At 42.7% G+C, this 12,575-nt stretch overlaps 1 protein-coding gene across 2 annotated transcripts in view; it reads right to left on the minus strand.

Annotated features, from left to right (window-relative positions):
• Window positions 1–12,575, minus strand: part of LOC140728587 (protein mono-ADP-ribosyltransferase PARP14-like) — a 66,585-nt gene that overhangs the window by 22,419 nt on the left and 31,591 nt on the right. For both annotated transcript variants that reach the window (XM_073047553.1, XM_073047552.1), the window contains exons 11-13: window positions 10,574–10,726; window positions 7,750–7,812; window positions 4,332–4,508 (exon numbers count right to left, since the gene is read on the minus strand). In XM_073047553.1, the coding sequence (XP_072903654.1) occupies window positions 4,332–4,508; window positions 7,750–7,812; window positions 10,574–10,726 (393 nt within the window). The remainder of the gene's footprint in view (window positions 1–4,331; window positions 4,509–7,749; window positions 7,813–10,573; window positions 10,727–12,575) is intronic.

The following is a 12,575-nucleotide window of genomic DNA, read 5'->3' on the forward strand; positions in this document are numbered from 1 at the left end:
CTTAAGCACTCTGGGATGCAGTCCATCTGGCCCGGGGGATTTATCTGCCTTTAATCCCTTCAATTTACCTAACACCACTTCCCTACTAACATGTATTTCCCTCAGTTCCTCCATCTCACTAGACCCTCAGTCCCTTACTATTTCCAGAAGATTATTTATGTCCTCCTTAGTGAAGACAGAACCAAAGTAGTTATTCAATTGGTCTGCCATGTCTTTGTTCCCAATGATCAATTCACCTGATTCTGACTGTAAGGGACCTACATTTGTCTTGACCAATCTTTTTCTTTTCACATATCTATAAAAGCTTTTACAGTCAGTTTTTATGTTCCCTGCCAGCTTTCTCTCATAATCTTTTTTCCCTTTCCTAATTAAGCCCTTTGTCCTCCTCTGCTGGTCTCTGAATTTCTGCCAGTCCGCAGGAGTGCTGCTTATTTTTTGCTAATTTACATGTTTCTTCTTTGGACTTGATACTATCCCTAATTTCCCTTGTCAGCCATGGGTGCACTACCTTCCCTGGTTTATTCTTCTGCCAAACTGGGATGAACAATTGTTGTAGTTCATCCATGCGATCTTTAAATGCTTGCCATTGCATATCTACTGTTAACCCTTTAAGTATCATTTGCCAGTCTATCTTAGCTAATTCACGTCTCATACCTTCAAAGTTACCCTTCTTTATGTTCAGAACCTTTGTTTCTGAATTAACTATGTCACTCTCCATCTTAATGAAGAATTCCACCATATTATGGTCACTCTTACCCAAGGGGCCTCGCACCACAAGATTGCTAACTAACCCCTCCTCATTGCTCAATACCCAATCTAGAATGGCCTGCTCTCTAGTTGGTTCCTCGACATGTTGGTTCAGAAAACCATCCCGCATACATTCCAAGAAATCCTCTTCCTCAGCAGCCTTACCAATTTGGTTCTCCCAATCTATATGTAGATTGAAGTCACCCATTATAACTACTGTTCCTTTATTGCACGCATTTCTAATTTCCTGTTTAATGCCATCCCCAACCTCACTGCTACTGTTAGGTGGCCTGTACACAACTCCCACCAGCGTTTTCTGCCCCTTAGTGTTATGCAGCTCTATCCATATCAATTCCACATCCTCCAGGCTAATGTCCTTCCTTTCTATTGCGTTAATCTCCTCTCTAACCAGCAATGCTACCCAACCTCCTTTTCTTTCCTGTCTATCCCTCCTGAATATTGAATATCCCTGGATGTTGAGCTCCCATTCTTGGTCATCCTGGAGCCATGTGTCTGTGATCCCAACTATATCATATTCATTAATAATTATCTGCACATTCAATTCATCTACCTTGTTACGAATGCCCCTCGCATTGACACACAAAGCCTTCAGGCTTGTTTTTACAACACGCTTAGCCCTTATACAATTATGTTGAAAAGTGGCCCTTTTTGCTTTTTGCCCTGGATTTGCCTGCCTGTCACTTTTACTTTTCACCTTACTACATTTTGCTTCTACCCTCATTTTACACCCCTCTGTCTCTCTGCACTTGTTCCTATCCCCCTGCCACATTAGTTTAAAGCCTCTTGAACAGTAGCAGCAAACGCTCCCCCTAGGACATTGGTTCCAGTCCAGCCCAGGTGCAGACCGTCCTGTTTATACCGGTCCCACCTCCCCCAGAACTGGTTCTAATGCCTCAGAAATTTGAATCCCTCCCCCTTGCACCATTTTTCAAGCCACGCATTCATCTGAAATATCCTCCCATTTCTACTCTGACTAGCACGTGGCACTGGTAGTAATCCAGAGATTATTACCTTTGTGTTCCTACTTTTTAAGTTTATCTCCTAACTCCCTAAATTCACCTTGTAGGACCTCATCCAGTTTTTTTACCTATATCGTTGGTACCTACGTGCATCACGACCACTGGCTGTTCACCATCCCATTCCAGAATGTCCTGCAACCGCTCAGAGACATCCTTGACCCTTGCACCAGGGAGGCAACATACCATCCTGGAGTCTCGTTTGCGGCCGCAGAAACGCCTATCTATTCCCCTTACAATCGAATCCCCTATCACTATAGCTCTCCCACTCTTTTTCCCTCCCTCCTGTGCTGCAGAGCCACCCATGGTGCAGTGAACTCAGCTGCTGCTGCCTTCCCCTAATGAGACATCTCCCCCAACAGTATCCAAAACAGTATATCTGTTTAGGAGGGAGATGACCTCAGGGGACTCCTGCACTACCTGCCTACTGCTACGCTGTCTAGTGGCCACCCCTTCCCTTTCTGCCTCCACTGGCTCTCCCTTGTCCATTTTCAGGATAGGATTCTGAACATTTGAAAAACCATGGCCTAATTAGAGTTTGTAAGCATGGCTTTGTGTGGGGCAAGGCATGTCTTTAGATCTTGACTATGATTCTCAAGGTGATGAAGGTGATTGATGAAGAGCGCTGGTTATTGGAGCTTAGTAAGGTATTTGACAAGATCCCTCATGGTAGGCTCATCTGGGAGATCAAAATGCATGGGATCCATAATGATCTGTCCATTTGGATTCAAAATGGACATGCCCATAGAAGGCGTAGACTACCTTCTAAATGGGAAGTAAATTCAGTAGGATTCCTCATGTAGGATTTTCCCTAAAGGTTAATTTGCAAGTTAAGTTGGTAGTAAGGAAAGCAAATGCAATGTTAGCAGTCATTTCTAAAGAACTAGAATATTGTATTTATATTTAGAGATCCAGTGCAGAAGAGGCCATTCCAGCTCAATGAGGTGAACTGCTGAGCAACCCAACTATTTAACACTACCCTAATCATAGGACAATTTACAGTGACCAATTAACCTAGTAACCAGTACGTTTTTGGACTGTGCAAGAAAATTGGAGCATCCGGGAGGATATCCACATGGTTCACGGGAGAACTCCTTACAGACAGTGCCGGAATTGAACTCCAAACTCTGAATTGCCCCAAACTGTAACAGCTTCACACTAACTGCTGCACTACTGTGTCACCCTTTTTAAAAGCAAGCATGCAGTGCTGAGGCTTTACAATGCATTTGCCAGAACACATCTGGAGTATTTCAAACAGTTTTGGGTCTCATATCTAAGAAAGGATATGCTGCGTGGTGAATCTGGAATTCATTTCCACAGACAGCTGTGGAGGTTAAGTCATTGGGTACATTTAAAGCAGTGGTTTTTGATTAGTAAGGTGATAAAAGTTATGAAAAGGAAGAACAATGGGGTTGAGAGGGATAATAAATCAGCCATGAGCAAACCCAAAGAGCCAAGTGGCCCTAATTCTCCTCCCATGTCCTATTGTCTTACAGAAGACAGAGAATAGTGGTCAACAGGACTTATTCTGGCTTGAGGTCTGTAACTAAAGGTGTCCTGCAGGAATCTGCTGGCTAGAAAGAATTAACATCTGTAAATCAGCTAACATGAACAAGCTAAGGGTAAGAGAAGTTGAAAAAACAAATGTTTTTGTTCCTGCCATGTGGTCAAAGGAATGAAAGCTGCCATTTTGTGAGACTGTTCTTGCAGCCACCATTTTGTAATCTGTTTAGGGATGGCTCAACAAGAGCCAAACCTGAAACCATTTATTACATTATGTAAAAATAGCAAGCTTGTAGAAAGAATGCCCTGCGATCTGAAATAGCCTGAGCCCAGTGTTTGATGGGCCTGACTAAACAGGATTGAACCAGTCTGAAGCAAGTTACCTGTGGCACAAGTCTACTGCTTGTAGCCCCGAGTCAGATCCAACGAGAAGCTCACACAGGTCAGTCAGATGAGCCCAAGCCAACGAAGTCAACATGTAACAAATTGATCTGATCAGGACAAGGACAAGAATGGGGCACTTTGGGAGTATGGGCAGTATGAAACCAACCATTGCAGAAGTGGATGGTCCCACTGTGGAAACGTAGAGATTACATCAGGATCAAGATTCTACCTTGTCATCCTCTTTAGATTTTGGTAATCGCAAAATCATAGCATCTCTCACACAAATTATCAGATTAAGTTCTCCAGTTGTAGCATGCATCGTGGAAGTAAGCACTACGGTATGCACTTTCATCTAAACTGTACCCAAGGTACCCAAGGTTATGACTGCTTGCCTGTTTAATCTCAAGCTCATTTTCAGACCAACTGCCTTCCTATTATCATAATCCACTAATGACATTCCCACATCTTACTGCATAATTCTTCTGATATACAATAGTTGAACTAGAACACAATTTATGTATATAGTTCCTGTCTTGACCTGGATATTAGTATCTTGGCTCTTCTCAGTATATAAGGAAACTCCAAAAGGAGTGGGGAATAAAAAACGTTAAGAGAAATAAAAAGTGTTGAGGAATAAAAAACATTAACAGGAATACCAACCTGTACCAATGGCAGGGAAAGCAACTGAGGAGAATTTCAGTTGTTCACAGAGCTGAAGAACTTCACCAACTGTAGCTTTGATTTTAGTTGGATCTGTTTGTCCAACCATATGAATTATAGCTTGACACCGCAGTTTTCCTGCACTTGTTATTACTATTGCACTGTTTGCCTGTGAGCCTATGAATTAAAGAAAGAATCATTTAAGTTCTGCAGTCATTACATCAATAACAATTAAATTTTCCTGTCCACTAATAGCTAAACCATAAGACACAGGAGAATTAGGTTTTTCAGCCCATTGAGTCTACTCTACTATTCCATCATTGTTGATCCATATTTTTCTCCCAGCCTCAAACACCTGCCTTCCCCCATATACACTCCTGCCCTGACAAATCAAGAATCTAACAACCTACTTCTATCAATGGTTCCAGTCCTCAGGAACCCTTCCAGTATCTAGTGATTCTTGAAAGATCATTACTAATGCCTCCACAACCTCTTCAACCACCTCCTTCAGAACCTTTGGGTGTAGATCATCTGGTCCAGATTACTTTACTTCAGATCTTTCAGCTTCTCTTAGTAATAGAAATGACACTCGCTTCTGCACCCTCCACCCCCTATACTCTCGTATTTCTGGTATACTGCTGGTGTCTATTTGAATAGAGATTGTTAAATTCTTAAAATATTTTTAGAGATAAAACATGGAACAGGCCCCCCTTCTGGCCCAATGACCCACCTATTTAACCCTAGCCTAATGACAGGACAATTTACAATCACCAATTAACCTGCTAACTGCTACGTCTTTGCACTGTTGGAGGAAAAAACACACACACACAAACTTCTTTACAGTGGACACCGGAATTAAATTCCAACCCCCCACCCCGCCCCCACCCAAGCTGCAATTGTGTCACACTTACCACCATGCTGCCATGAATTTAAAAAAAAATTGACTTGTGGCACTATACAATATCTCACCTTACATTCCTATCGCTCACTGATTTGCTAAACAACACAAGCTACCTCTTCCACAATGTGTTGATTTAAACCTTTTATTTGATTGTATAAAATCTTGCATGACTTCACCCCTCCAGCTTTGTAATGTTCTCGAAGTTCAGCATTCTTTCACCTTGTCAACCACGCACATGATTGACCCATCCACTGTTGGGTGGCGGGGTGGAGACACAGTACGTCCCTACCAAAGAAGGTGTAGGACGCTCCTTCCCTCCGCTAGTCTGCAAAGTACCCTTGGGCAAGTTGTAGCCCCCGGACCAGGGTCACATGATGCCATGGGAGTAGATGGTGGACGGTCATATGAGCAGCTGGTGCACATCACAAACCAAAATGGCTGGGGTCACATGTCTTGTAAAAGACACTGCCCGGAGGAAGGCAATGGCAAACCACTTCTGCAGAAAAAATTTCCAAGAACAATCATAGTCATGGATAGACGATGATCACCCACTTCATACGATGTGGCATATAACGTGGAATTCCTTCTCTAAATCCTCCTGCAGATTTTCCTGTAATTCATTTAAAAAACCTGCTCATATCCTTCTTTGGACTCTGTCCATTCAGCATCTTTGTTAAACATTTGTTGTAGCACTGAGGAATGAGGAAGCTGGTACATCAGGAAACAGACACATTTCTGAGATCGGGGTAGAGCCCACACAAAGTACACTGCAGATGCTGTGGTCAAATCAAGACATACAAACAAGGGTAGACTCAAGGAGCCTTGAAATATTTTGCATGTGTCGTCATGTCTGGGAGCATTAGCCACCCTAGAATAAGATAACTTTGATATTCTGCACTTAATATGAATAATGAGAAAAATTTGGTGAGGGCAGTGGAATGAAATGTTTGCCTGAGGACATCTGAGATCTAGAGATTGAAATATTAAAAAAAACAAAGTCAGAGGGTAAGTTGGCAAAAAGTGCATGGAGAATAGTCTTGGAAAAAAGTTTTATGTCAAGCATTAGGCCTCTGTGGTTCTGCTTTCTATTTCTGTTGTTCTACCTTCTGACCTGCATAGAGGTGTTTTGGCAGCTCTATTGATACCTCTTCCATAATTAGAGAGGCACTGATTCTGTCTCATTACATTTCTTGATAATCTTACATAAAATCCTTGCCTTTGATTTAGTATACAGTACCTTGTAAAAGTATTCAGCCCCTAACACTTTGTTCACATAAATGAGTACTACAACCAGGATTTTTGATCAATTTCACCGAGATATTTTATTTCTGAATCACAGGTTCCTTTTTTCATAGAACAGCCCCCCTCACCAAAAAAAAAACTGAGAATTGTAAAGCATGATAAACTAAAAATTCAAAAACTAAAATGTCAACAGTGTAAAGCTATTCATTCTCCTTTGATCATTACTGAGTTGAACCACCTCTCACAGCTACTATAGCCAGTAGTCTTTTGGGATATCAGATTTACGCCCCACATTCTGCTTAGGGTTGAGGCCAAAAGGTTCCTCTTCAGAATCATCCGACCACAAGACCTTCCTCCACATGTTTATATTATCTTCTAAGTGACACTTTGCGGGCAAGAATATGTTTTTTCTTTGGCTAGGGCTTCTTGCTTGCCACTGTTCCATAAATACCCATTTTGTACAAGCCCTTAGAAATTGTGGAACCATGAACATCATCTCCAGTTGCAGCCAGTGACTTCTGCAGCTCACTCAGAGTGGCTGTTGGCATCACAGTGGCCTCTCTTACAAGTGCCATTCTTCTCCAGCAGCTAAGTTTAGAGGGGCAACCTGACCTAGGCAGCATGGCTCTGGTTTCCGATTTTTTCCCCACTTTTTTACAATGGACCTCATTGAGCTCCGAGAGATGTTCAGTGTCTTTGAGATAGTCTTGTACCCTTCTCCAGATTTGTGCTTCTTTAATATAATTTCCCTGACTTGACTTGAATGCACTTTTGTCTTTGGTTTGGTTTGGTCTGTTGAAAATCTACCATACAGTTGTTCCTTACAGAGAACTGTATGAATTCATTGAAAACAAATGATTCACTAATTCTCTAAATCAACAAATTGCATGAGTTGGTAAGGTAATATAAAGTATTGGATAGTAATTAAAAAAGTGATGAATACATTTTCAGCCTCACAATTTTTGTTTTTAATTTTTAGTAAATTGTTGACGTTTTGGAGTTTTTCTTTTGATTTGACATGATGCACAATATTTTATAGATTAGCTCAACAAAAATCCAACTTCAATATATTTTAAATTTAGGAAACGAGACAATAAAATGTGAACATCATCGTGGGGGCTGAATACTTTTCCAAGGCACCATAATATTTTGCCCATTGGAAGCTTAAGTTTAATACTAAAATATTAAAATCCTATTGTACATTATAGGCAGAAAGGCAAAGAGATTGTTGAGCTGGAAGCTGCTTGGGTCTGTAAAAGAAAACAAATTCCAAACCTTTCTGATGACACTCAGCTTCCACAGTTGGACCAGCAGCATCAAAAATCGCCTTGGAGACACCTGAAATTTAATCGCAAATGAAATTTAATAGGAAAACTAGATTATTCTTAAGCAGAGAAACACACACAAAATGCTGGAGGAACTCAGTTCTTAACCAACAACTGCCTTTTTATTGATCATATTTGATACTTTAAAAGCAACTGTGCATGAATTGACAGAGATCTACACTTGACAGTATTCCTGGTGGATTAATTCTAATTACAAACAACTATGTCTTTGCATCACAAATCCAAGCATCTCTTTTTATTGTCTCCATTTTTAGTTTTCCTTTTGGCAAAATGAAATGTGATTAAGTATGACACGAGGAAATCTGCAGATACTGGAAATTCAAGCAACACAGAAAATGCTGGTGGAACACAGCAGGCCAGGCAGCATCTATAGGGAGAAGCGCTGTCGACGTTTCGGGCCAAGACCCTTCGTCAGGACTAACTGAAAGGAAAGATAGTAAGAGATTTGAAAGTAGGAGGGGGAGGGGAAAATGAGAAATGATAGGAGAAGACCGGAGGGAGTGGGGTGAAGCTGAGAGCTGGAAAGGTGATTGGCAAAAGGGATACAGAGCTAGAGAAGGGACAGGATCATGGGACGGGAGGTCTAGGGAGAAAGAAAGGATGAGGGGAGCACCAGAGGGAGTTGGAGAACAGGCGGTGATGGGCGGAAAGAGAGAATAAGAGGGGAAAAAAGCTAAATATATCAGGGATGAGGTAAGAAGTGGAGGAGGGGCATTAACGGAAGTTAGAGAAGTCAATGGGAGAAGACTCCTCCGCTTCTTACCCCATCCCTGATACACTGAGTTCTCTAACTTCCGTTAATGCCCCTCCTCCCCTTCTTACCCCATCCCTGATGTATTTAGCTTTTTTTCCCCCTCCCCTGCTGTAAATTCCCATAGTACATTGGGCACCACATCATGATGGTGGTTAGCACGATGCTATTACAGTTCAAGGTGCTCCAGGGTTCAATTCCGTTCCGTAAGGAGTCTCTGAACAGCCTCCCCATGGAATGTAAAAGTTTTCTGTGGGTTTGCTGGTTTCCTTCTACAGTCCAAAGACGTACCAGGTAGGTTACCGTAATTATTTTCCCGTGATTAGGCTAGGGTTAATCAGGCTTGTCAGGGGTTGCCGGGGCAGCGTGACTCATAGGGCCAAAAGGGCACTGCGTCACTAAATAAAATAAATACTGGTAAGTGGTAGATTCTGGGGTGAGCTGATGGGAATGTACAGAGAATAAACTGGGTCAGGATAATATTAGTGTGTTCGAAAAGGGGTACTTGAAGGACGGTGGACTGAAGCCCCATTTCTATGCAGTGTCTATGATTCATTGAATGAGGCACAGCACAATCCACAACATACAAAATCAAACTGAAGCCGACTTTAAATCTTATACAGAAAATATACTATGGCTAGGGAAATAAAGATAGGATCATAAAAGTGAGAAATGAGACAGACTACACTTGCTTTAAAAACCTGCTGGGTATTTACTTTTTCCTAAGTAAATGAGATGATATCTACATAAAATTCATACCCAACATTTGAGAGTTTCTTCAGCAGTAATTGTCATTCATTAAAATAAATCCTTTGATCCCATATGTGTTAGACTTAACTTTTTAAGTTATCTTCAACAGAGAAGGTTAGCAATTCAAAGTAAATTTATGATCAAAGTTCTTGTTTGTCACCATATACAACCCTGAGATTAATTTTCTTGCAGGTATACTCAACAAATCCGTAATAGAATTACTCAATTTTTGCAATGCTGAATCTGTTAATGTCTATCTGTACTGACTGAATATGGGACCTACAGAGCAGCAGGCATACTTGGCAGATTCCTGACTGTGTGGCCGAATGCTTCACGATCTCAGGATCTGCCTGGAAGATGCACACCTTTGGGGCTGGGAGATCGGAAGTCATGGGTGAACTGATTCCTTGCGAATTTCACTAAGTGAAGACTGAAACATCAAGAAAGCAGGCCGCATATTTGCTAATCACCGTCTGCTCTTGGAGAAAGGCCCCTGTGCTCAAGCAATCCCTCTCTCTCTTCTTTGACGGAGACAATGCACCTGTTTGTCCCTGAGAAAGGGGGAACAGCGAGTTACTGGTCTCCACTCTCGTTTTTGCAAGAGAGAGAGAGAGTCAGACAGGCAGGAGACCGGGGGGGGGGGGGGAGAGTGGGGAGAAGGGGGGATGGGAGAGACTGCGGGGGGGAGAGTATGGGGGGGAATGTGTGGGGGAGAGTGTGGGATGGAGACTCAGCGCCTTGAACTGTAGGTGGGGAGTCAGTGCTTCTCCTGGCATGGGGGAGGGTCAATACTTTTGCTACTGCTTGTGCAAAGGGGGTCAGGGTTTTCAATGTTTCTATCATTCTATGGGGTTTCTTTGTTTCATGGATGTCTGTGAAGGGAACAAATTTTAGGTTGTATACCTTATAGCTACTCCAATATTAAATGTACTTTAAAGAGCAAACACGAGGAAATCTGCAGATGCTGGAAATTCAAACAACACACACAAAATGCTGATGGAATACAGCAGGCCAGGCAGCATCTATAGGAAGAAGCACTGTCGACGTTTCTGGCCGAGACCCTACTTTGAAACCTTCGAGACCTGGATTTTCCAATTTAATCACATCTGCAAGGTTAAAAGTTGCAATAACAGCAAGGCACCCTTGTACAATTGCAGTAAAATGCAGTCAATTCTTAGCCAATAAAATCAATATGAAAATTAAGGGAATTGGGTTCTTTTTCAAGTTATCTTAGAACAATGTGTTAAAATACCTGCTTTTAGTGTAAAATTGGCATTTGATGAGTTGACAATGACATCTGTGCTCTCCTTTGTTATATCTCCTGATACCACTTGTAGTAAGATTGGTCCTACTGGCATTTCAGCCTGACCAGGTGCCGTCTCAGATAGGTTTCCAATGAAAAGACCTGTAAAATGGTTCCAAGATATCTCAATTATACATTTCTTCATAGACCATTTTATTTTACTAATCAGATAGTCTTTAGAAACAGGATAATACATTGCTTATGCAGTCCTCATTTGTTTTTGTTTTTTGCAATCAGGCATGGGAAGGTCAACACTTAAAAGGTGACTAGAGGGAATAAATCATCAAGATCTAGACAGACAAGAGAAAATCTGCAGATGCTGGAAATCTAAGCAACACACACAAAATGCTGGAGGAACTCAGCTGGCCAGGCAACATATATGGAAAACAGTACAATCGACATTTCCGGCCAAAACCCTTCAGTAAGACTGGAGAAAAAAAGCTGAGGAGTAGATTTAAAAGGTGGGGGAGGGGATAGGTGGAAGGATGAAGTAAAGCTGGAGGGAGAGGGATGAAGTGAAGAGCTGGGAAGTTAATTGGTGAAAGAGATAGAAGACAATGGAGAAAGAAAAAGGCAGGAGCACCAGAGGGAGGTGATGGGCGGGCAAGGAGATAAGGTGGGGGCTGGGGGATAAGGGGATGGGAAACAGTTGGGAGCAAGACCAGAAGTTTGAGAAACTGATGCTCGTGCCGACAAATGGAATATAAGATGTTGTTCTTCCAACGTTAACCGTAACCTCATCACAACAGTGGACAAGGCCACTGATGGACATATCGGAATAGGAATGGGAAATGGAATTAAAACGGGCGGCTACTGGGAGATCCCACTTGTTCTGGAGGACGGAGTGTAGATGCTCAGCGAAGTGGTCTCCCAAACTACGTTGGGTCTCACCAATATACAGGAGGCCACATCCGGAGCACCAAACACAGCATATGACCACAACAGACTCACAGGTAAAGTGTCGCTTCACTTGGTAGGACTGTTTAGGGCCCTGATTGTGAGGGAGGAAGTATAGGGGTAAGTGTAGCACTTGTTACACTTGGAAGGATAACTGCCAGGAGGGATGAATGGACAAGGGAGTCGCGTAGGGAGCGATGAGGGCAAGATGTGCTTTGTAGTGGGATTCTGTTGGAGGTGGCGGAGGTTTCAGAGAATTATGTGCTGGACGTGGAAGCCGGTGGAGCGGTAGTTGAGGAAAAGAGGAACCCTATCCCTGATAGGGTGGCAGGAGGATGGGGTAAGAGCAGATGTGCAAGAAATGGAAGAAACACGTTCGAGGGCAGCGTTGATGGTGGAAGAAGGGAAGCCCCTTTCTTTGAAAAAAGGACATCTCCTTTGCTTTAGAATGAAAAACTTCATTCTGAGAGCAGATGCAGTGGAGACGGTGGGATTGAGAGAAGGGGATGGCATTTTTACAAGTAGCAGCATGGGATGAGGTGTAGTCCAGGTAGCTGTGAGAGTCCATGGGTTTGTATTAGACATTGGTAGATAAGCTGAGTTCAGAGAGAGACACAGTGAGATTGAGAAAGGGAAGCGGGGGGGTGTCAGAAATGGGCTCAATTTGAGGGTAGGGTGGAAGCTGGAGGCAAAATGGATGAAGTTGATGAGTTCAGCATGGGTGCATCATCAATGCTGTCATCGATGTAGCATAGAAAAAGTGTGGGATGGTCACCAGTGTAGGCTTGGAACACAGACTGTTTCATATAGCCGACAGACGAGCAGAGCTGGGACCCATTGAGTGCCCTTTTGTTTGAAGGAAGTGGGAGGAGCCAAAGGAGAAATGATTTAGAGTGAGGACAAGTTCCACTGGGCAGAGGAGGGTGGTGGTGGAGGGGAACTCGTTAGCTCTGGTGTCCAGGAAAAAAAACAAGAGAGCTTTGAGGCCTTCCTGGTGGGAATGGAGGTGTATAGGGACTGGACTTCCATGGTAAAAATAAGATGATGGAGGCCA

The sequence above is a fragment of the Hemitrygon akajei genome, chromosome 5 (genome assembly GCF_048418815.1).
Source record: "Hemitrygon akajei chromosome 5, sHemAka1.3, whole genome shotgun sequence".
NCBI lineage: Eukaryota > Metazoa > Chordata > Chondrichthyes > Myliobatiformes > Dasyatidae > Hemitrygon > Hemitrygon akajei.